The sequence below is a fragment of the Ursus arctos genome, unplaced genomic scaffold (assembly GCF_023065955.2).
Source record: "Ursus arctos isolate Adak ecotype North America unplaced genomic scaffold, UrsArc2.0 scaffold_7, whole genome shotgun sequence".
Classification (NCBI taxonomy): domain Eukaryota; kingdom Metazoa; phylum Chordata; class Mammalia; order Carnivora; family Ursidae; genus Ursus; species Ursus arctos.
The window spans coordinates 82,648,229-82,671,731 of NW_026623089.1; the positions used below are offsets into that span (position 1 = coordinate 82,648,229).

At 36.4% G+C, this 23,503-nt stretch overlaps 1 protein-coding gene across 2 annotated transcripts in view; it reads left to right on the top strand.

Annotated features, from left to right (window-relative positions):
- Positions 1 to 23,503, top strand: part of HEATR1 (HEAT repeat containing 1) — a 52,916-nt gene that overhangs the window by 9,514 nt on the left and 19,899 nt on the right. For both annotated transcript variants that reach the window (XM_026504022.4, XM_026504021.4), the window contains exons 11-28: positions 10 to 127; positions 1,403 to 1,507; positions 3,928 to 4,023; positions 4,459 to 4,547; positions 5,392 to 5,603; positions 6,278 to 6,399; positions 6,955 to 7,146; positions 7,993 to 8,176; positions 8,320 to 8,456; positions 9,183 to 9,375; positions 13,756 to 13,925; positions 14,333 to 14,491; positions 15,776 to 16,018; positions 16,299 to 16,430; positions 17,436 to 17,539; positions 17,703 to 17,846; positions 18,487 to 18,605; positions 18,689 to 18,810. In XM_026504022.4, coding sequence (XP_026359807.1) covers positions 10 to 127; positions 1,403 to 1,507; positions 3,928 to 4,023; positions 4,459 to 4,547; positions 5,392 to 5,603; positions 6,278 to 6,399; positions 6,955 to 7,146; positions 7,993 to 8,176; positions 8,320 to 8,456; positions 9,183 to 9,375; positions 13,756 to 13,925; positions 14,333 to 14,491; positions 15,776 to 16,018; positions 16,299 to 16,430; positions 17,436 to 17,539; positions 17,703 to 17,846; positions 18,487 to 18,605; positions 18,689 to 18,810 — 2,641 coding nt within the window. The remainder of the gene's footprint in view (positions 1 to 9; positions 128 to 1,402; positions 1,508 to 3,927; positions 4,024 to 4,458; positions 4,548 to 5,391; positions 5,604 to 6,277; positions 6,400 to 6,954; positions 7,147 to 7,992; positions 8,177 to 8,319; positions 8,457 to 9,182; positions 9,376 to 13,755; positions 13,926 to 14,332; positions 14,492 to 15,775; positions 16,019 to 16,298; positions 16,431 to 17,435; positions 17,540 to 17,702; positions 17,847 to 18,486; positions 18,606 to 18,688; positions 18,811 to 23,503) is intronic.

Here is a 23,503-nt window from a genome sequence, read left to right on the forward strand (position 1 = left end):
TTTTCCCAGATATCCCAGAACATTAGATGTTGTACTGGAGGAACGCCTTAAAGAAATTACAGATCTAAATAAACAAGAACTTTTTCATCAGTTTATCTCTCTTTCTACAAGTGGAGGAAAGTATCAGGTAAGTTTTTCTTCAAGAGAAATTACTACAGTTACAGGTATATTTGTGTGGTTCTTTGAAAAGCTCTGGAAGGAAATTTGTTACTTCCCGCCTTTCTTTGGAAAGTTTTATGGACAGGTGCGATTTAATACAGCTTACCTAGTTCCCTGAAGTAAGGCTCTGAGGCAGGGTTTGAATCACTGGAAAAAGGCACAGTAATTTAAATAACTGAATGTGATACTTATTTCAAGAGGAGTTTTGTTTTTTTTTTTTAAGATTTTATTTATTTATTTGACCGAGAAAGACAGCCAGCGAGAGAGGGAACACAAGCAGGGGGAGTGGGAGAGGAAAAAGCAGGCTCCCAGAGGAGGAGCCTGATGTGGGGCTCAATCCCAGGACTCTGGGATCACGCCCTGAGCCAAAGGCAGAAGCTTAACGACTGAGTCACCCAGACTCCCCTCAAGAAGAGTATTATTTGAAAATGTTACAAATGATCCTTAGCAATCACTAAAAGGTGGCTTCGCTTGGTTTCCAGCGTGTCCTTATTTTTCTCCCATATCTGCACTTTCCAGTGCAGTACCCACTAGCTACATGTGGCTGTTTAAATCATTGATTAGAAAAAGGGAGATGGATTTTAATTTCATGAGCATGTTAGAACTAGAAATTTTCTGGTGATTCACCCTAAATTTTTCCAGTAAAAGTTAGTTAAGCAGTTCTTACAATTAGCCTTGAAGATAAATATTATGAAGAGAAATGTGATTGTTTTGATTTTTCTCTTCCATAATTAGACTTCCATCTTTAATGCCGTTTCATTTCCAAATCTTAGAATGATACAGATTTCCTTCTTAGTTTGATTACATAAGTGAAGTAATTCGTCATAAATTTGACTCTCGTTGTATCATTTAGATGAATTGCTTTCTGTCTTCAGTGACCATTTTTTTAAAATTTATATTTTCATTTAGATGCTAATACAGTGATTTATTTTAGGTACGTCTCAGTCTGGAGTCAGATCTACATAAAGAATTCACAGTTACTTAACAGAATTGCTTAAACCTACCCGTAGACACAAGGGTGCTCAAAACCACAACGTTAACAATACACACTTGGTTCATCTGTTGTAACTCATACCATGTTCTAGAGACAAAGATTTTACTTTACTTCTTGGTTTCTGAAATTAGATGGTTGTTATCAAATATATTGGGCATTTTGGGATGGTTTTCTCTAGTTTTTATTCTTGATCAGATGCTGCTCAGATTTAACGGTGAAATCATTTGGTGATTGTGATGAATCCTATAGTTTTTAGCAGATTCTGATACCTCCTTGATGCTCAGTCTGAATCATCCACTTGCTGCTGTGAGACTTCTGGCCATTAATCATCTGAAAAATATGAAAACATCAGAGGTTTGTGTCAAATAGCTACATTTGTGGTATTTTTATCCTTATGATGAACAGTGTCATTCTAGAATAAGAAATTGAAGTTCCCAACTACAATTGATATTGTGTAATTACAGACATAAGATGAATAAAGCAGATGAGAGTACACTAGACAAAGATTTAGGACCATGCATGCCAGCAGCCAGCACTTTAACCTGTGTGTGCTCTAATGACAACTCTCTTCACACGTTTTCACGTTGCAGATTATTATTTAGTTAAGTGTTTTTCAGACTAGAATTTCTAGATCATTTACAGAGGCTCACAGATTATCTGCGAATGTTTTAGTTTTGAAATTTGACTCTGATGGTCTCAAGTTCAACGTGAGTGTGTTTGGAGATACGGGAACGAGAGCTTTTGGAACCCGTTCCGTGAGCTCAGTACCTGCAGTTGCGTTTCACCTTTTGGTGGCGGTAGATAGGAAGTACAAAGGCTCACTTAATTTGTTAGTAATGTCTTTATACCAAAAGGATATTTTACAAAGACTTTGCAGTGATTCAGATGAAGCAGTATATTTCAGACTTCAGCCATTCAAGCAATACCTTCATGACTTTGCTGTGTTTGCTTACTGCTCATATGCGTTCTTAGAATTTTTCTCTTGCTTTAAATGGACTCATTTTTTTTTTTTTTTTTTTTACATAGCCATCAAATCATGGGTTTGAAGAGCTAATTGGTATAGATATTTTATGGTAGTTACTATAATTGAAATGGGAGTGTTAATCTCTGTGATATCTGAAATCCTCTCGTGTATGTACTACTATTTGCATATTTGGAAAATTTCTGAATAAAGAAAAGTGGTCCTAGAGTTGTTTCCCCATGGCACATAGTAATATAAACATGCTGAACTCGAACTTGTGTCATGGTTGGTAGAACAGGATTCATATCACAAGTAGAGTTTAATTTCAGCTAATCATAATTACCATAGTAAATTTATTTCAGTTTGAGTTTTATTGGTTTTGTAGGGTTTTTAAATATTGGACTTAAAAAATTTGTTTTATATTTTTAATATTTTTTAATATTTTTGAGTTACTTAATTTTAAAATGATCTGTAAGTAACAAAAGCATTAGGACCTGTGAGAATGTTTCTTTAATAATGGTTGACGTAGTACTCAAATTTGTAATCTATTGCTTGATTTGATTCATTTCTGATCTGGCGTAAGTTATGTTTCACAAACTGCTTATAAGTATGTGTTACTGATTTTTTGGGTAATTAAACTGTTGAATACTGATCTTTGTTGTGCTGCAAGATTCCATTGTCTAGAATGAAAAAGGGATTCCTGGAATCTCCTAATACTCCTGAAGCTGTTCTCAGCCTTCTTTTACTCTTAATCCCTTTCTCCCCTGTCCTCTTCTGGATCTGGTTAGTTTTTCAATAGAGGGCACTGGATATATCTACCTTTCAGGTTTAAGTATTGTAATTACAGTTACTGTCTTTCTCTGCGTGCTTTGATTTCATTTTCCCTTCTCCATCAGTGACAGAACATAGATTCTATTCTAGAATTTCAGATTGGGATATTTGGCTGCTTGTTAGCTCTAGAGAAAATTTTGGTGACATTTGATACATGAGACTTGGACTTCAGTTTTGTGACTTCTCGGGATTTTGGTTTTCTCTCCCAGCACAGTGCCCTGTTACTCTTTTGGAGCATTATTTAGATTTATTTTTTTCACCATCTACATATAGGGATATATTTAGGTTGGCTTGTAGTCTTATTTTTCCGTTACTTTGAGTGATTATATGCTTTATTTTCTTTTGTTGATTAAAAAAAATAGGATCCCTTTTTGACAGACTGGCAGTTGGCTTCGCAGCAGATGTACTTATCCTTAACAAAAATCTTGATACTGATAGCTAACTTTTAACAGTACTTACAGTGTGTAAAGCCTTGTTCTAAATGCAGCATGTATTATTTCATTTTGTAGCAGTCCTTTGAGGTAAGTACTATTATTTAATCTATTTTATGGACGAGAATAGTGAGACCTGGAAGGGTAAAGTAACTTGCTGCAGGTCACACAGCAGGTAAGTGGTGGAGCTAGGATGTAAACCTAGACGTTCTGATTCTTTAGTTTATGCACACTCAATATTTGGGCTCTTATTTAACAAGACGAATTTCTTAATGCAAAAATTATGTTTGGATTATACATATTCTGTGGTATTTTCAGTAGAAACTAGGAAAAGTTTGTACCAAATAATTACTCATCTAAAAAGGCCCTTTAGAGATTATCTAGTTCAGTGCAAGTGTGCTTAGAGTGTTTGAATTTGTGTCCAGGACAGAGTCTGTATTTCTTGACTGATAATCTGGAGTACTTTTCATAAAACTAAGCTTTCTTTCTAGTGTAAACTGTTACGAGGTTTTAGCAGCAACCAAATTTATGTATTTTTTTCTTTTGCTTAGGAGAGTGTCGATGAGTCTTTCATAAAAGAAGCCATTTTAACCCGATTAGGTGATGATAGCGTAGATGTTGTTTTGTCAGCTATAAATGCTTTTAAGGTGAGTGAATTTGTTGTTTGTTGAAATACACACTTTGTAAATATTTTCTTGCTCTTCCCAGGTGATTCTCTGTTCTAGGCAGGAACATATTCGGAAATTATTCCTTCATTGGAAATTTGTTCTCTTGATAGCATAGACTTAAGCTTGGTTAAGGAAAGCTCATGGGAAAAGGTAGACTGCACAACTTTATGTATGTGGATATTCTTCAAAAGGAAAAAGTGCTTTGTGAGTTTTTATCAATAGTAAATGCCTTGGGATCATGGAAAGTTGTCTCATAAATGCCACTTTCGAGAAACTGTTCTCATAAAGCTTTGAAATTATATGTGGACGGTTGGGAGATAAACTCTATAATTCATTATTTTTTAAAGTTCATTTAACAAGCACCGTATGTATCTGAAGCAAGTGAAAATTTACTCATGTATGTTTCTTCTTCAGATTTTCAAACAACACTTTAGTTCGGAAGTGACAGTTTCAAATCTCCTCAGTCTCTTTCGAAGAGCAGAACTTTCAAAAAATAGGGAATGGTATGTATCCATTTCTCCTCATGCTATTTTGAATTGACAGAATTCTATATCAGTTTCAGCTTTATTATTTTTTTCTTTACGTTTTTGCATCTTATAGTTTAGTTACATGGCCCTTTGGTCATGGTAGTGGAATGGATGATAATGTAAATTATAAAAAGAATTAGGGCTTGTGGGGGTTCATTATACTATTCACTATGTTTGGAATTTTAATAAAATGGAGAGAGGATATAATGGGTGACATACTGAAATCTGGGAAGTAGGATGGGAAGTAATTTTAATTTTCTGCTTGATATAGTTCTGTTTGATTGTTTTTACAAGGATAGCATATTTATAATTAAAAGTAAACATTAAAATAAGCTCAGAGGCACATCGTCACCTTCTGTAATGTTCGATGAGCCCTAGTTATTTCATTTTTGGAATGTAAGCTTTTTGCATGGAAAAAAATGACGTAAGCTCCTTTGGGAAGGAGAGCATGGCTTATAGATTTTTGTATCTGTCGTATTTAGTTCTTAGCACATAGGGTGTGTTCAGATATTTTTTAAACTTGTGAGTGAATCCCTGATTTTTGGTGGAGTTGAGATACAACGTGAGGTATATGTTTTATGTTATAGTTAATGTAACGATTTCTCAAAAAAAAAAAAAATTGACAGAGTTAGCAGTTTAAAATTAGTGTCCCAGATAGCTCCCTTATTAGCATGGATTTTGAGTAATTGCCTCAGTGTCTCTGAATAATGTGTTTGGTGAGGAGATCAGGGTAGTGTCAGTTGAGCGGGAGCAGTATAATGTTTTTTTGCTGAATTTAAGTTTCTAATGGGTCTCTCAACTAAATGTGTTTGTGTCTCAGGTACAAGGTACTTGAGGTAGCAGCAGATATACTAGTTAAGGAAAAGATACTGAGTGAAAATGATCAGTTGTCAAATCAGGTGGTGGGGCATCTGCTGCCATTTATGATTATTGTCAGCGATGATGTGGAATCCGCCAACACGAAAATTGCTGTTTATTTATCGAAATCAGGAATTTGCTCTCTGCACCCTGTATTAAGAGGCTGGAAAGAAGGTAAGAAATTTAGTTGCCTTTGAGGGGGGAAAAAAAACACTTTAAAAACTTTAAGAAGGTAAGTACAATTAAAAGTTGGCTCTAATTTTTATTTGAAATCATGTTTGCTATGATCTATCTGTGTCAGCAAGATTTTAAAAATTTTTGCCAAGGTCAAAAACCTACAGTTGACCCTTGAACAAAGGTTTGAAGTGCACAGATTCACTTAACTGCAGGTATTTTTTAAATAAATACAGTCTCTAAATACATTTTCTCTTCTTTAGAATTATTTAAATAGTATTTTTTTTCCTCTAAGTTACATTATTATGATAATACAGCATATGACACATATATAAGATATGTGTTAATTGTTTATGTTATGTTAAGGCTTCTGGTTAAGGCTTAGGCCATTACTAGTTAAGTTTTTGAGAAGTCAAAAGTTGTATGCAGATTTTTCACTGTGTTGGGGAGGGGCTGTGGCAACCCTCTTCCCCACGTTTTTCGACAGTCAATTACAATGAAAAGGAAGCTGACCCACAGGTAGATTCACAGTTGGATAAAAGGAAAAATATAGAGCAAACCTTCATAGGAAAATTGGGAAACTTTTGCCTAAATTTCTTACTCTACAGAATTCTTTAGGTGAGTATTGGTGATATAAGGGTCTTCTGTGTTCAATTTTTTTTTTTTTTTAACAGCTCTTGAAAATGTGATTAAAAGCACAGAGTCAGGAAAACTGATTGGTGTGGCAAATCAGAAGATGACTGCATTATTGGCTGACAATATAAGTTCAGGGGATCCTTCCTCAATGTTAAAGATGGTGTGTATGCTGTCAAAGACCACCCCTGGACTGACTTCTTATAATTTTATTAGATTCTCAGCATTTGCTTTACTAAATTTTTTGACTGCTTTGTTACGCTTTAAGCATGTATAGTGTTACATAGTCTATTCTGCAGATTGTTTGAAATCTTCCACATCTTATGTAATTTTTTTGTGGTTTTACATTGAACTAGTAAGAATAGTGTGTACTTTTTCACTCTCCTGTTTCCTGTCATTTAAAATATAAAGTCATTTTTTGTTAAAATAGCATAATATCTAAAAGGATTTTTTTTTCTTTGTTGCACTAGTAAATAAACCTTTGTCACGGTGTTAGGTGTGTAATTTTAAAGCATTTATCCACTTGCCAGATGCAATTACGTTCATTATAATTCTGAAATTATTTTATTATTAGAAATCAGTGCTTACTACTTTTTAAAGGCTTTATATTTGTCATCTCACTTTAAACGTAAAACACATAATAGATAGGTCTGGGGTAGAAAAAATTGTTTTATTCAAGGTAAGAGCTACCAGTAATGGAGTATGTTTATTTTTCAAGGTGGAGGATTTAATAAGCATTGGGGAAAAGGAGTGCTTTAGCCTGAAGCAGAAAGTGACTTTTCACGTGATCATGGCTGTGCTTGTTTCTTGCTGTTCATCTTTAAAAGAAACTCACTTTCCATTTGCGATAAGAGTCTTCAGTTTGTTGCAGAAAAAAATAAAGAAGCTTGAAAGTGTCATTACTGCAGTGGTAAGAAGTGCAAAGTCTCTGGAACGTTGAGTAAAGTGGCAACCAGGCTTGTTAATCACAGCAACACTGAAAATTGGGGACTGAAATGCTAAATCTTTGGATACTAGGGGTGAAATGTGAAGCAGCCTTGGGTAGCAATAGGTAGTGAGTTAGAAAATTTAATTGATTTATAGAATTTCAGGATTGTGATGTTTTGTACCTCATAGTTGACTCTCCCCTGTATTATCTTTATTGAGTAATTATTTGAGTTATACTAACTACCCTTTGTGATGAATTTCTAGGCATGTTAGTGCTTGAACAAAATATGACTTCATTTTGTTGTTTACTAAGAATTGATTTTTTTTTTTTTTAAGGATTTTTCTTCGTGTTTTCTCATGCTGGTTTTTAGTATCTGCAGTATAATTTTTAACACCCTCACATTTTGCCGCTTGTTTAGAACTATTTGCAAATTTGGAGATTTTACCGTGCACCCTCTTCAGATTGGAATTAAGTGTGCGACATGAGAAAGATCCCTTTAAGGGTCTCCTAGAAATCCAACTCCTTTCTCTGTAGAAATGTACCACTCAATAAAACACAATTTATATGAATAGCATTTGTTTTTAGATAGTGTTTCAAGAAAATATAAAATGAAGCTGTGGATAACTTATTTGTATTTCTTTTGTAAATAGTGATGGGTGAACCTCTTTACAGATTTGGTTAAACCTATTAATCCTCTCCTCACTTAAATGCACATAGAGACAAAATTTTGCATATTATGCAATCATACATCCATTGCAGTTCCCCTGTGTATAACCCATGTTCAGAACTCCTTCATATTTATGCTTTTTGTTTCCTTTACCATTTCAGGAAATCCCCTCAGAATGGCATTTTGAGTTGATGATGGACAGAGAGATTCCAGTGGAACTGTGGGCACATTACATAGAGCAGCTCAACATGGCCCAGCGTGTTGCTATGGAGGACTCCGTTTTACTCATATTTTCACTGAAAAATTTCATTCATGCACTAAAGGCTCCTAAATCTTTTCCTAAAGGTAGGACAAAGTGTGACTTTTGAATGTAATACTCTAGATGAATTATTGTCTCTACAAGTATTCTTTGTCTTGAGTGAAAAGTTCCCAGCAGTGTGTTCACATAAGTTTATTCATCCTTTTTCTTTCTCTTCATGTCCATGTAGATGATACGTGGTGGAATCCTGAACAACTGAAAGAAGACAGCAGAGCCTATCTGCGCTTGCTTATTGGGCTGTTTGAGATGATACTCAGTGGTGCTGATGCCATTCATTTTAGGGTTCTGATGAAACTTTTCATAAAGGTACTAGGCTCATCTTTTTCAGGCATACTCTTCCCTTTAAAAAGATACAGCAGAACATTTTTGTTATGGCAGTTTTTAATGAAAATGAAAGTAGATTTTTAAACAGTGAAGAGTATGTGGTAATACACACGGGCCCTGTGAAGTAGTGGTACCGTCATGACACCAGTCAGTAGGCCAGAGACGGACATTGCTGCATGCCTAGTAGTGTGTTAGGCCTGTGATGTATTTACTCATCACAGCAGCCCAGTCTGATTGGTTGGTTAATTCCATTACCAGTGAGAAACTGCTGTTCAGGGGGGGTGAGTTAGCATATGCAACTCAGTTAAGAAATTTCAGTGACCTCCGTGTTGCCAGGTCTGGCGGTCAAGTGTGTTCTTGTCTCACGCCTCTCAGCAGCATTTGGCACCGTGGGTGATGCTTAGTCCATCCTGGAATTCTTTCTTAATGAGGCTTCCCCAGCATCACACGTCTTGGTTTTCTGCTTATTTTGTTTCTCATGTTGTTGTTCAGTGTGTTCAAATGCAAAGTTATAGCGAGTCCTTTGAATTCATTTACATACTTCTCATTGGTTAAAGTAAGTATGGAAACTTTTAAGTAATGAGACAAGGCAAATCATTGCAACAAAGTATTTGTTTTCTGTAATTGCACACAGATGGAAAGAGGATTTGGAACCAACTAAATGTGAGTAAAAATTAAACTTCACTGTCATTTGTTTATTTAATTTAGGTGCATCTAGAAGATGTTTTTCAGTTATTCAAGTTCTTTTCCGTTTTATGGACATACGGGTCTAGCCTTTCAAATCCACTTAAATGCAGCATAAAAACAGCACTGCAGACTCAAGCTCTTTATATAGGTTGTGAGATGCTCTCTGCTCAGAAGGCTCAGAATAAACATCAGCTGGCGTCTGTGTCTTCTCCAGGTATCGTGAGTAGCACGTTATGTTCTGTCATGTTCTGTCGTGACCAACTTTAATGCTTTCTCTATTTGTAGTTTATGTAGGTTGTAGCTGGGAGAATTTAATTTTTTTTAAATAGAGTGCTCACAGTGCGTGCACTCTGTGCTCTCTACGTGTATGTGTAATTTATGTATGTATATACATATAAACTATTGCGTTTGTATGAACTACGAATATGCATATATGTAATTTTTTTTTTAAATTTATTTGAGAGAGAAGGCGCATGCACCAGCAAGGGGGAGGGGCAGGGGGAGAGGGAGAAGCAGACTCCCCGCTGAGGAGGGAGCCTGACACGGGGCTCGATCCCAGGACCCTGAGATCATGACCTGAGCTAAAGGCAGACTTTAACTGACTGAGCCAACCAGGCGCCCCTGTATAAACTACTTCTAATCACCAAAACAGATAGTAGAAATGGCAGATGATTAATCGTGGGTTCTTAATATCCAGCTATTCACGTCCTGCGTTCAGCAGTACAGGGTTGTATGGAGAAGCCGGGCCATTCAATACAGTTCTATATTTATCAGACTACTTATAAAATGGACCTTCACTCAGACAACCTTTTTGGATTTGTCTCTTTTATCAGATGTAAGTCATTTTTAGGTTGGGCACTCACTAATAGAACACCCCAAATTAAATTTCTATTTTTTGATAAAGTGAAATTTGCAAATTTGCAAAAGATGTAGAATTTTCTGTAGTTGATGAACATGATATTGAAAAATAGGTGCTTATAAGCTACTGACAAATGAGAGAATCTGGCAGAATTAGACCCTGTGGCAATTAAAAATGAGAGAACTGATAAGGGTGATGGATGTGATTGATACTGCAAACTGGAATGATTTTAATGTCATAGGAGTAAGAGTGGCCCTTGGGAAATTTGAAGGTGTTCTAGATTTTTTTTTAATTCTAAAATTGTTTTTTATAAATGTTCTGTGAAAGCAAAGTGAAACTGTTTTCCCAAAACAGTTTCTCAATGTTTAACTTTCATTAGCTCTATGAAAGAGCACATAATTATAATTATAACCAAAATTTTGTTAAATACAAGGTAATGTACATACATAGATTTCAGGTTTTACTTACAAAATAAAGTCCCATGAATATAATTATTTCTTTACTACTTACTATAAAATTGCAGTCCCTGTTTTTAGGTAGACTTACTTTAAGAAAGTTTTTTCAGGTTTCCCCCCTCCTTTGGATGAGAAGACCCTCCTGTACATTTTCTTAAACTTTAATTCTTTTTTTTTTTTTAAGATTTTATTTATTTATTTGACAGAGAGAGACAGCCAGCGAGAGAGGGAACACAAGCAGGGGGAGTGGGAGAGGAAGAAGCAGGCTCCCAGCGGAGGAGCCTGATGTGGGGCTCGATCCCATAACGCCGGGATCACGCCCTGAGCTGAAGGCAGACGCCTAACGACTGCATCACCTAGGCGCTCCATAAACTTTAATTCTTTAATAAAAGTATTATTATAAGTATTATCTTACAAGTATTCTATAGTAATACTTTATATAAAAATTCATTTTAAAATGTCTGCAGAACAACTAATGAATCATCGAGCCTTACATCGGAAACTGGGGATGTACTGTATGGTGACTAACATAATATAATAAAAAACCATTTAAAAAAAAAAATAAAAAAAAAAAATAAAATGTCTGCAGACTATTCCATTGTATGGAAATAGCATGATTAAATGGTTATTTTCTGTTAAATTTGGGAGTTTTCATAAAGATATGTATATTTTATTTAGAGGTCATAACTATTTTGATTTTCTAATTAAGTATGAAATGTCTGTTATCTTTTGGTATCAAAGGCAGTGGATCCTGAGGAATGTATGTCTCCAGGACCAAAATACTTAACTTTTCCCCAGTATTGCTGTAAGATAGGCTCCCTGCCTACTCCTGCTGCCTTGTCATCTGTCACCTCCCTTCTTCCTAAAGTACTTTTGCATTTACGCTGCTTAGAAATGTCACAGTACTCCACTGAAAACAGGAGAGATGCACCTTGTTCTACTGGGAAGCTCAAGGACTGCACCCTAGAGTCCCAGGGGGCCTAAAGTGGAAGGTCATTTAGCCATTGCACCTGTGCTCCATGTTCTCTTTGAGCACACAGTGAGCTTCTATGCATACCTTGTCTGTGAGGAGTCCAAGTGTTGGCTGGTACTTCTTTTAATCTATTTACAAAAAACGTTATGCCTTTCAAAAGAAAAAGGTATTGCCATATTAATATAGTATGGTGTTCTATGAATTAAGTCTTCGTCAGTGGCTTGGGAATCTAACCACCATTTATTACTTTCTGTGCAGATAATTATTCCAGCTCAGTCTTACATTTAGGAAGTTTCACTAGGTGAATAAACATTTAACATCATTTGTGAAAGATGTAGACTGCCTTTGGTTTTTTTAATACTTGACCAATATAGTATATTTATATATTTAAAACCAAAGCTCAGTATTTTTTTCAATTTTTATGTAAAATATGCTATTTTAAATCTAAATAAAATGAGTTAGGAGAATGAAGTCACATAGATTTTAAATGGAAGAACATTCCTAAATGCTGATTATTTAAGGTAGTTTTTGCTTACCTTGAGTTCCAGTACGTTACTTGAACATGGTAACTGTAGTTCTTAGTACTTTGAATTCATTTTTGAATTATTCAGGGAATTTTAGCAAATGGTATCTTAACCTGAAGCTGCCCTTTGTGTGAATTCAGTTTTCCAGCTGTTTGTTTCTGACTTTATTTTATAAATTAATATTACGTAGACCAGGAAAGATTTCCAGCTTTCAGTTTACCTTCTCAGAAAAGTTCAAAAGCTTGTTGAGCTCTTTCTTAGTGTTCCAGGAGTGGAATACATGGAATGGATCATTACTAGCAAAATAAAAGTTGCCACAACTTGTCTCAGTAGATAGTGTGGAATAAGGCTTAAATAACTAATTACCATAAAAAGAATTTAGGTATCTTTTTATCCCAAAGACATCTTTTCAAAAAACCCCAATCCAGTTGATCTTATGGATGCATTCTACCAGATTTTTGAAGCAGGTTTTTCAGTGCTGTTGAACTGAGCAGGGCATAGAATGAAGAAATGCTTGCTTTAGACAAAGCATTAGAAGCTTAACATTGAAAATTGACGGTGCTTCCAGACACAAACAGTAGGCCAGGTTGCTTTGAATAATAATGCAAAATTTCTAAATAAAATATTTGCAAATTGAGTCCAGCATATTTTTAAAAAGCGTTTACCCAAATAAGAGTTCGTTCCAACAATACAAAATTGGTTCAGAATAACAACTCTTAATATAATTGGCCATATCCATGTTAAAAGATAAAACCCATATAATTTTCCAAAGAACTGAAAAGGCATAAAAATCAGTAATTCTAATTATGTGACAGCAAAATAAGAGTGATGTAATAAAAATACTTCTCAAAGCAAAAGCTAGCATTTTCACTTCAGAGTTGGGGAGACAAAAGCATTCCTGTTAAATTCATCACTGTTACTGGATTTGGTTTTAGAAGTAGTTGTTGGCAGAAGTAGCTGTTTCAGATACTGATGGAATGTATGAATGATAAAGCTGTAGAATTCTTAGGTGGATTATTAAATGGGACACTTGGATAGCCATTTGGAAACATAAAAAGTTTGACTCCAACCTTATTCCTTAGAAATTTCATGTGAACTAAAGATTTCACATTAAAAAACAACAACAACATAGCTCTAGCGTTAGAAGAGAACGTGTAGTACATGTGACCTCTCTCTAAATATGGAGCTAGACATTTGAACAACTCAGAGTGGGGAGGGCCTCTCTAAGCAACGTACAAAACTAAAAGAAAAATTAGACTAATTTCTGCATTAGAAACTCAAACATCCATTAAGGACAAAATGTTGGCAAAGCCTGATGCACAATGGGTAGTTTGCTCTGCATAACTTGCAAGGATGTATGTACAGAGATGTCTGTTGTAGCAGTTGTAATGCTGAAAGACGAGGAGCAACTGAACTGCCACCAGTAAGATACTGGTTTAAAAAATAAAATATAATGGAGAACCATACAGTTTTAGACGAATGATTTAATTTAGATACACACACACTTATGTGGAAAACACTTCAAAATAAATTGAGATGTGGTCGTGTGTGTGTGCACGCGTGCGCCACGAACATCATGTGCTCTGCTCTCATTTGTGTGTTTTCAAAAGGATAGACTAGCATATATCCAACATTTTGATAGCATCGTAAATAATTAAATGGTGAATGGTCTTCGGAGAGGATTTCAGTGAGGAGGAGAACTTTGGCATACCCTTTGGAACTATTTAAGTTTTGTACTGTTTCAGTTTTTTAAATTGCTAAATTTTTCTCCCTTTGGTTTTAGTGGTGATATCTCTACTCATTAATCTGGGAAGCCCCGTAAAAGAAGTACGAAGGGCCTCCGTTCTTTGTCTCCAGGCCCTCAGTGGAGTGGTGTCACATTTCCATCTGGTAATAAATCATTTGGTTCCTAAAACAGAGGAGATCACCTCAGATGTCACCTATGTTGCTCAGGTAAACTCATCAGCAAAGAAGATCAATCGTGTGCACGTGCCTGTGTATACCTGTGAACGGTTTCAGCCTTTCTCGACATTTTGCTTTGTAGGGATTTTGATTGAGTTAAGTCACTGAATTTAGAAATTGATGTCGATATCTGCACAACTTTCTCTTCCCATTTTTAAAAGATAGCCGTATAGTGTTTCAGTTCTGCTTTGTTTTCTTTGGCTAAAAGGCCAGTATTTGGCTTTTGATAGTAAACTAACTTAGAGGTATTGATACCATTTCCTGTTGAGGTTTCAAGGGGAAATGAAAAAATGATTATCAGTAAACGCGATTTGGAAAAAGAATCTTCCGTGATTAGTACATTTAACCTTTGTAGTTCCTTAACCCTTTTTTATCAAATTTTCATTTTGGTGTCCTAGGATTTAGCTACTTTATTTGAGGAACTACAGAGAGAAAAGAAACTGAAATCTCATCAGAAGTTATCTGAAACTTTGAAAAACCTACTGAATTGTGTATATAGTTGCCCATCTTACATTGCAAAAGATTTGGTGAAAGTACTTAAGGAAGTCAACAATGAGGTATGTGCGATTCAGGTGGCTTATACATTCCATGTAATGTTACTAAACACTTGTATCAGCTCATGAATGAAGAAAGTGTTTGCAGGAGTTACAAATTTGCACTCAGAAGTGAAAATTTTCTTTCTAATTTGGGAGGGGGAAGTGCTGAGATGTAGTACAGATACAGGGCACAAAAAGCAAGTATTGGTGGGTTTTTTTTTTTCCATTTTAAAATTGTGTGCTATCCTTGATCATTTACTTGATTTGAAGTGAATTTTTTTAAAAAATGGGGAAAAACATGGAGATGCACTGCTGAGAAAACTGTTGGTTTGTATCTTCTGATGGAAATCCTCCACGAGGTAATGTATTTGGACATAGAGAACATTCCAGAATCCTTTTGTTCATAAAGTGTGTGTGGTTGAACATTTTTCTGGGGGAAAATCCATAGCTTTCATTATGTTGTCAGGGAAGCCTGTGGTAGAAAGGAGGTTTTGAAGCACTGGTTTACGTGATGGCATGTGTGATCAGCGGACTGTTCCAAAAGTGCCTAGATGTTTCACCAGTCTCGGACTGACTACAACCTGGAGAACTAAAGCAAGGCTATGATGGAGTGAAAACCACGTGATTAGATTTTCCTGGTGGCGGCAAAGAGATGGCATTTATCTATCAGCTTTGTGTCATCCCTTGTAGTTTAAACTAGGAATTGACCGTCTTGTTCTATGAAGGACCAAATAGTAAATATTTGAGGTACTGTGGACTCCACAGTCTTTCTTCTTGCAGGTGCTCGGCTCTGTCATTGTATTGTGAAAGCTAGAGCCAGTTATGTAAACAAATCAGCTTGGCTGTGCTTCAGTAAATAAAATTTACATAAACAGGTGGTCCTCTGGATTTGGCCCACAAGCCATAATGTGCTCACATTTGGTTTAGTTGTTAAAGACATACGTAATTTGGAAGTTCTGTTTGAGGAAGCATGCAGTGTTTAGAGAAAGCTAAAATTTATTTTTGTGGTCTAAAACTTCAGTTTGTATTTCTTGTTGTCAGAAAGTCTTGGGACACCCACGAATTACTCCTCATCTCTGAAGGGTTTAGAGCTTTTGACCATTATAAACTGAACTATCAGAGGGGACTTGAGTGCTTAATTGGATTAAATAGCCTTCCTCATGTCCAAGAGATCATCTTTGATTTGGTTTTTTCTCTAGGCTAAGCTCCCAGTCTTGCAACATTGTATCTTTGGATGTCTTTGTAAAGCAAACAAAAATATGTCAGTATAGATAACTGTTTGCTAATAAATTTCCCAAACTTTAGATGGTGCTTTCTCAGCTATTGCCTATGGCTGAACAACTGTTAGAAAAGATCCAGAAGGAGCCGACAGCTGTCCTGAAAGACGAGGCCATTATTTTACATCTCACCCTGGGAAAATACAATGAATGTTCAGCTTCCCTTTTACACAAGGACCCAAAGAGTCTAGATATATTTGTAAAAGCCGTGCATACAACAAAGGAGCTTTGCACAGGAATGCCAACCATTCAGATAACAGCTCTTGAAAAGGTCAGTGACTTTTTTCCAAAAGTAAAGTATATTCAAGCTCTTAAAATTTTGTAATGTTTTACTTGGAGAAGCTAAGTGGACTGGACATGTTTTAAAAGGAATATGATCTATTTGGCCTGCTTTTGCAAAGTTGAGTGATGATGTACATGTGTGATAAAACGGCGTTTTAGCTGACAAAATGAGAACAAGATTGCCTCATAGGAAAGAACAGTATAAAGGTCATTTTTGGAATTCATGTTTATTGAGCTCAATTGCCTTTTTTTTTTTTTACCTCCTCTAGATTACAAAGCCATTTTTTGCAGCTATATCAGACGAAAAAGTTCAGCAGAAGCTTTTGTGCATGTTGTTTGATTTATTGGTGAATTGTAAAAATTCACATTGTGCCCAGACCATTAGCAGTGTTTTTAAAGGGGTAAGTTGCAAACTTCCTATAATTTGTTAATTAACATTTCTTCTCTTCCAAGTGACACCGTGTTTAACCAACCTCTGATTTCCAGTGCTTTTAGAAGGTCAGATGTTAGCATTAATAAGAATCATGGACACGTAGCTCATAGAAAGTGCAAAATCAGAATTGTAAGTCTTCAGCACTAGTTTTATTTTGTGAAATATTTATAGTTTTAACCAGGTTGGGTGTGTGTGTTAGTTTGGATCTTACTCAGATGGGATATACCTGTTTTATGCAAGGATGTTCAATGGGGGACAGGTTATACTTAAATAGTTGTTTAATGACATGTATATGATGGAATTGAGCATCTGTTTTTTGGTTTATGTGTATATTAAAACATAGCTGTAGGGGCACCTGGGTGGCTCAGTCATTAAAGCGTCTGCCTTTGGCTCAGGGCGTGGTCCCAGGGTCCTGGGATCGAGCCCCGCATCAGGCTCCCTGCTCCACTGGGAAGCCTGCTTCTTCCTCTCCCACTCCCTCTGCTTGTGTTCCCTCTCACTGGCTGTCTCTCTCTGTCAAATAAATAAATAAAATCTTTAAAAACAAAAACATAGCTGTAAATCAGAACAACCACTTAGTTACTTTTTTTTGTTGTTAAAAAACACAGAACAAGTTCACAAAAATAGTAGTATGGGGACGTCCTAGTATCCACATGCAGCAGCTCTCAGAATTTAACATATTTTCTTAGATTTCTAAGATGCAGATTTCTAAGTGAAACAAATTAAGGTGCGGATTAGTGTGTATACGACACTCCTGTTAGTGTGTTGTGGTTTTCATCTTTATACAGCTGTTAGGATGTGGAAAAGAATATATAGTCAGTGGCATTTGCCTTTGGGGATTGGTTTGGGCTCTATAGTCATAGGAAAATGTGAATGTGGACGTAATGTGGATGTGGACATTTAAGTCAACATTTATGTCTCTAATTTTATCCCATGGAAGTGTATCATCCATCATTCTTCCTTCATATTTCAGATTTCTGTTAATGCTGAACAAGTCAGAATAGAACTGGAGCCACCAGACAAAACGAAGTCCTTGGGCACAATTCAGCAAACAAGAAGACAGAAAATGCAGCAGAAGTAAGAGCTAGGAGTGCAGTGAGGACATGCCATTTATTCCCCAGGCCTTGAATGTTATGAAACCATTTTGATTTTTTGATACCCATCAATTTGGTTAAATAGGTGTGATAATTTTTACTTCGTATTGTGAGTGTTTGCTTTTCCAATATTTTCTGTTTTCCAGAAAATCACAAGATCTAGAATCTGTTCAGGAAGTTGGAGGTTCTTACTGGCAAAGAGTAACCCTCATCCTAGAATTACTGCAGCACAAAAAGAAACTCAAAAATCCTCAGATACTGATACCGACTCTTTTTAACCTGCTGTCAAGGTGCTGACACTTGCCTTTGCCTTTGATCTATGAGAGCATAGGATTCTAATTCATGCACATCTTACTTAACGTTCTTTTTTTAATATAGTCTTCTCTTGCTTAACTAGTCTGTAAAATAAAGGAAGTTATGTACTTTAGTTAACAGATTAAAAGAAAGGTGTTAGGTACCTATTGCCAGTGCTGCAAACTGATCTTCCTTCTGTGTTGTATAGTGAATGACCATTCCCCTTATAGCCTACTTCTTCACTTTCAGCACCATGTCCTCGGGGTGTCCTTACTTTAAAGTGTGAAACTAGCTGTTTTTTAGGTGTAAATTACCAGATAGGTGTAGTGTATGGCCATTGTATTGTAGATATTTGCTTTTGTCTGAAAAGCAACATAATTTTCAAGGTTGTCCTCTAAGATTTCAAATAGACTGATGAAAAGTACAACAGAGAGGAGAGATAAAATTTGATGTTAAGCACCTGCCCATATGAGAAAAAAATCAATTAGAATCTTAAATCTTATTTATAGACTACATTTAATGTTAATATTTTAGGTATTCCTAATTAAATATGTCTTCTGGACAGACGTCATTAATGCATCGCTGAAATTATATAACTTTCATTTCCCATTATTTCTTTTCCGGGGTTTCCTGAAGGAGTTTAGAACATCTGCCAGCGGAGCAGGGAAATATGGAATACACCAAACAATTAATTCTTAGTTGTTTGCTCAATATCTGCCAGAAACTCTCTCCAGATGGTGGCAGAATACCAAAGGGTATGTACTTTGTTGGAAGGATTACTTGCTTTGTATCTGGGTGTATCTACCACTTAGAGATTGTTTCTTTCTCATCACTGTAGATGTTCTAGATGAGGAGAAGTTCAATGTGGAGTTGATCGTTCAGTGCATCCGTGTTTCAGAGATGCCACAGACCCATCACCATGCCCTTTTACTTTTGGGTACTGTTGCTGGAATATTTCCTGTAAGTATTAATGATCTGAGACTTCAGCCAATATTTTGTTATTTTCTTTCTTCAGTGGAAATGCATAAGTGCTCACTGGTCTGAATTCAGTGGACTTTGGTCTTATTGGTGGGACTCTCAGCCCTGTCTCCTAACAGCTGAGGCAGTGTAAGCTGGTTGCTCTTGCTTCGGGTCCTCTTTATACAGTGGCAATAATGGTAACCTTCTGCATAGGGTTATTGTGAGGATGTGACTGGGTGGTTTATGGTTTGCACTCAGTGCAGAGCCTGGCATGGTGTAACTGTGTGATAATTGGTAGTATTAATGTTACTTGAAAAAAATTACCATCGCATTATCCTCAGACAGCTTTCATCCAGTGCGTTGAGAAAAAGTAATTTGATTATAAACTTACCTCAGAGAAATCATGTTCCTTTATAGAAGTACATCTTTTGAAGATAATTGAAATTTTTTTCCTGTTGGGGATTTAGGTCACAGTTTCTACACCTGGGGTTTTCTGTGAGCTCTAGTGGTCTTTCAGTATACTAACATCATGTGCTAGATTTTATGCATCTAGGAATTTTTTCCTCAGAAGAGAGTAGCCCTCAGAGGAGCTGATAATCTAGAAACAATTAAGAATCATTGATATTTTTTCTTTGCTTTTATTGAAATGTAGTTTGTACACCATAAAATTCATCCATTTAAATAGGCATATTATTCACTGGTTTCAGTATGTTCACAAAGTTGTATAAACATCACCATTATCTACTTCCAGAACATTTTCATCATCCCCAAAAGAAAACCCATATTCATTAGTCACTCCTCATTCCCTCTATCACTACAGTTTCCTCCCCTGGCAACCACTGGTGTACCTTCTCTCTATAGATTTACCTATTCTGGACATTTACTATAAATGGAATCCTTTTATATGTGCCTTTTTTTTTTTTAATATTTTTTTATTATGTTAGTCACCATACAGTACATCCCTGGTTTTTGATGTAAAGTTCGATGATTCATTAGTTGCGTGTAACACCCAGTGCACCATGCAATATGTGCCCTCCCCACCACCCAAAACCAGCCTATCCCATTCCCCCACCACCCTCCCCTCTGAAGCCCTCAGTTTGTTTCTCAGAGTCCATAGTCTCTCATGCTTCATTCCCCCTTCTGCTTACCCCCCTTTCTTTATCCCTTTCTTCTCTTCCCGATCTTGCTAGTTCTTATGTTCCATAGATGAGAGAAACCATATGATAATTCTCTTTCTCTGCTTGACTTATTTCACTTAGCATTATCTCCTCCAGTGCCGTCCATGTTGCAGCAAATGTTGAGAAATCGTTCTTTTTGATAGCTGAGTAATTCCATTGTATATATGGACCACAACTTCTTAATCCGGTCATCTGTTGAAGGGCATCTCGGCTACTTCCACGATTTAGCTATTGTGGACAATGCTGCTATGATCATTGGGGTGCATATGGCCCTTGTCTTCACTACATCTGTCTCTTTGGGGTAAATACCCAGTAGTGCAATGGCTGGATCATAGGTAGCTCAATTTTTAACTTTTTAAGGGACCTCCACACTGTTTTCCAAAGTGGCTGTACCAACTTGCATTCCCACCAACAGTATGTAAGAGGGATCCCCTTTCTCCACATCCTCTCCAGCATTTGTTGTTTCCTGCCTTGTCAATTTTTGCCATTCTAACTGGCGTAAGGTGGTATCTCAGTGTGGTTTTGATTTGAATTTCCCTGATGGCTAATGATTTTGAACATTTTTTCATGTGTCTGTTAGCCATTTGTATGTCTTCATTGGAAAAGTGTCTGTTCATATCTTCTGCCCATTTTATGATTTATTTGTTTCTCACGTATTGAGTTTGAGAAGTTCTTTGTAGATCTTGGATACCAGTCTTTTATCTGTAGTATCATTTGCAAATATATTCTACCCTTCCGTGGGCTGCCTCTTAGTTTTTTTGACTGTTTCCTTGGCTGTGCAGAAGCTTTTTATCTTGATGAAGTCCCACAAGTTCATGTTATCTTTTGTTTCTCTTGCCTTTGGAGATGTGTCATGAAAAAGGTTGCTGTGGCCGATGTCGTAGAGGTTCCTGCCTATGCTCTCCTCTAGGATTTTGATGGATTCCTGTCTCACATCGAGGTCTTTCATCCATTTGGAGTTTCTCTTTGTGTATGGTGTGAAAGAGTGTCCAGTTTCATTCTTTTGCATGTAGCTGTCCAATTTTCCCAGCACCATTTATTGAAGAGACTCTTTTTTCCACTGGATGTTTTTTCCTGCTTTATTGAAGATTAGTTGCCCAAAGAGCCAAGGGTCCATTTGTGGGTTCTCTATTCTGTTCCATTGGTCTATGTGTCTGTTTTTGTGCCAGTACCATGCTGTCTTTGTGATCACAGCTTTGTAGTACAGCTTGAAATCCGGCAACGTGATGCCCCCAGCTTTGTTTTTCCTTTTCAACAATTCCTTGGAGATTCGGGGCCTTTTCTGGTTCCACACAAATTTAAGGACTGTTTGTTCCAGTTCTTTGAAAAATATCATTGGTATTTTGATCGGGATAGCATTGAAAGTGTGGATTGCTCTGGGTAGCATGGACATTTTAACTATGTTAATTCTTCCAATCCATGAGCATGGAATATTTTTCCATCTTTTTGTGTCTTCTTCAGTGTCTTCCAAATGTGATTTCTAGTTTCTAGAATATAGGTCCTTTACGTCTCTGGTTAAGTTAATTCCAAGGTAACATATGATTTTTGGTGCTATTGTAAATGGGATGGATTCCCTAATTTCTCTTTCTTTAGTCTCATTGTTCGTGTATAGAAATGCAACTGATTTCTGAGCATTGATTTTGTATCCCGCCACATTACTGAATCTCTCTATAACTTCTAGTAGTTTGGGAGTGGATTCTTTTGGGTTTTCCATATAGAGTATCATGTCATCTGCGAAGAGAGACATTTTGACTTCTTCTTTGCCGATTTGAATACCTTTGATCCCTTTTTGTTGTCTGATTGCTGTTGCAAGGACTTCTAGTACTATGTTGAATAATAGCGGCGAGAGTGGGCATCCTTGTTGTGTTCCTGATCTTAAGGGAAAGGCTTCCAGCTTTTCCCCATTGAGAATGATATTTGCTATAGGCTTTTCATAGATGGTTTTTATGAGATTGAGAAATGTACCCTCTATCCCTACACTCTGAAGGGTTTTAATCAGGGAAGGATGCTGTATTTTGTCAAGTGCTTTTTCTACATCTATTGAGAGGATCATATGATTTTTGGCTTTTTTCTTGTTGATAAAATCTATGACACTGATAGATTTGTGAATGTTGAGCCAACCTTGCATCCCAGGGATGAATCCCACTTGGTCATGATGGATAATCCTTTTAATGTACTGTCGGATTCTATTAGCCAGGATCTTGTTGAGAATTTTGGCGTCCATATTCATTAGGGAAATCGGTCTGTAATTCTCCTTTTTGATGGGGTCCTTGCCTGGTTTGGGGATCAAGGTAATATTGGCCTCATAGAATGAGTTTGGTAGCTTTCCTTCTGTTTCTATTTTTTGAAATAGCTTTAGGAGAATAGGTATTATTTCTTCTTTGAATGTTTGGTAGAATTCCCCAGGACTATCAGGCCCTGGCATTTTGTTTTTTGGAAGGTTTTTAATCACTGTTTCAATCTCTTCATAATTAATTGGTCTGTTTAAAAAATCAATTTCTTCCTGTTTCAGTCTTGGTAGTTTATAGGTTTCCAGGAAGGCCTCCATCTCTTCCAAATTGCTTAATTTATTGGCATAAAGCTGTTGATAAAAGTTTCTAATAATCCTTCCAATTTCATTCGTGTTGGTTGTGACCTCTCCCTTTTCATTCATAATTTTATTAATTTGGGTCCTTTATTCTTTTGGATAAGCCTTGCCAGTGGTTTGTCAATTTTATTTACTCTTTCAAAGAACCAGCTTCTGGTTCTGTTGATCTGCTCTACTGTGCTCCTGGTTTTTAATTCATTGATCTCTGCTCTAATCTTAATCAACTGCTTTCTCGTGTGTGGATTAGGCCTGTCCCTCTGTTGCTGTTCCAGCCTGTTGAGGTGAGAATATAAAAACTGCATTTTAGATTTTTCTATTCTTTTGAGTGAGGCTTGGATGGCTATGTATTTCCCCCTTAGGACTGCCTTTGCAGTGTCCCATAGGTTTTGGACCATTGTGTTTTCATTCTCGTTGGTCTCCATAAATTGTTTAAACGATTTTTGATTTCCTAGTTTATCGAATCATTCTTGAGCAGGATGGTTCTTAGTCTCCAAGTGTTTGAGTTTCTTCCAAATTTTTCCTTGTGGTTGAGTTCCAATTTCAAAGCATTGTGGTCTGAGAATATGCAGGGAATAATTTCAGTCCTTTGGTATCGATTGAGACCTGTTTTGTGACCCCAGAATATGGTCTATTCTTGAGAATGTTACATGGGCATTAGAATAGAATGAGTATTCTTTGGTTCTGGGGTGTAGTGTTCTATATATATCTATGAGGTCCAACTCATCTAGTATGGCATTCAAAGGTTTTGTTTCTTTGTTGATTTTCTGCTTAGGTGCTCTGTCTATTGCTGAGAGCGGAGTGTTGAGGTCCCCTACTATTAATGTATTTTTATCTATATGTCTCTTTATTGTGGTTAAGAGTTGGCTTGTGTATCTTGCTGCTCCCCTGTTGGGGGCATATATATTTATAATTGTCATCTCCACTTGTT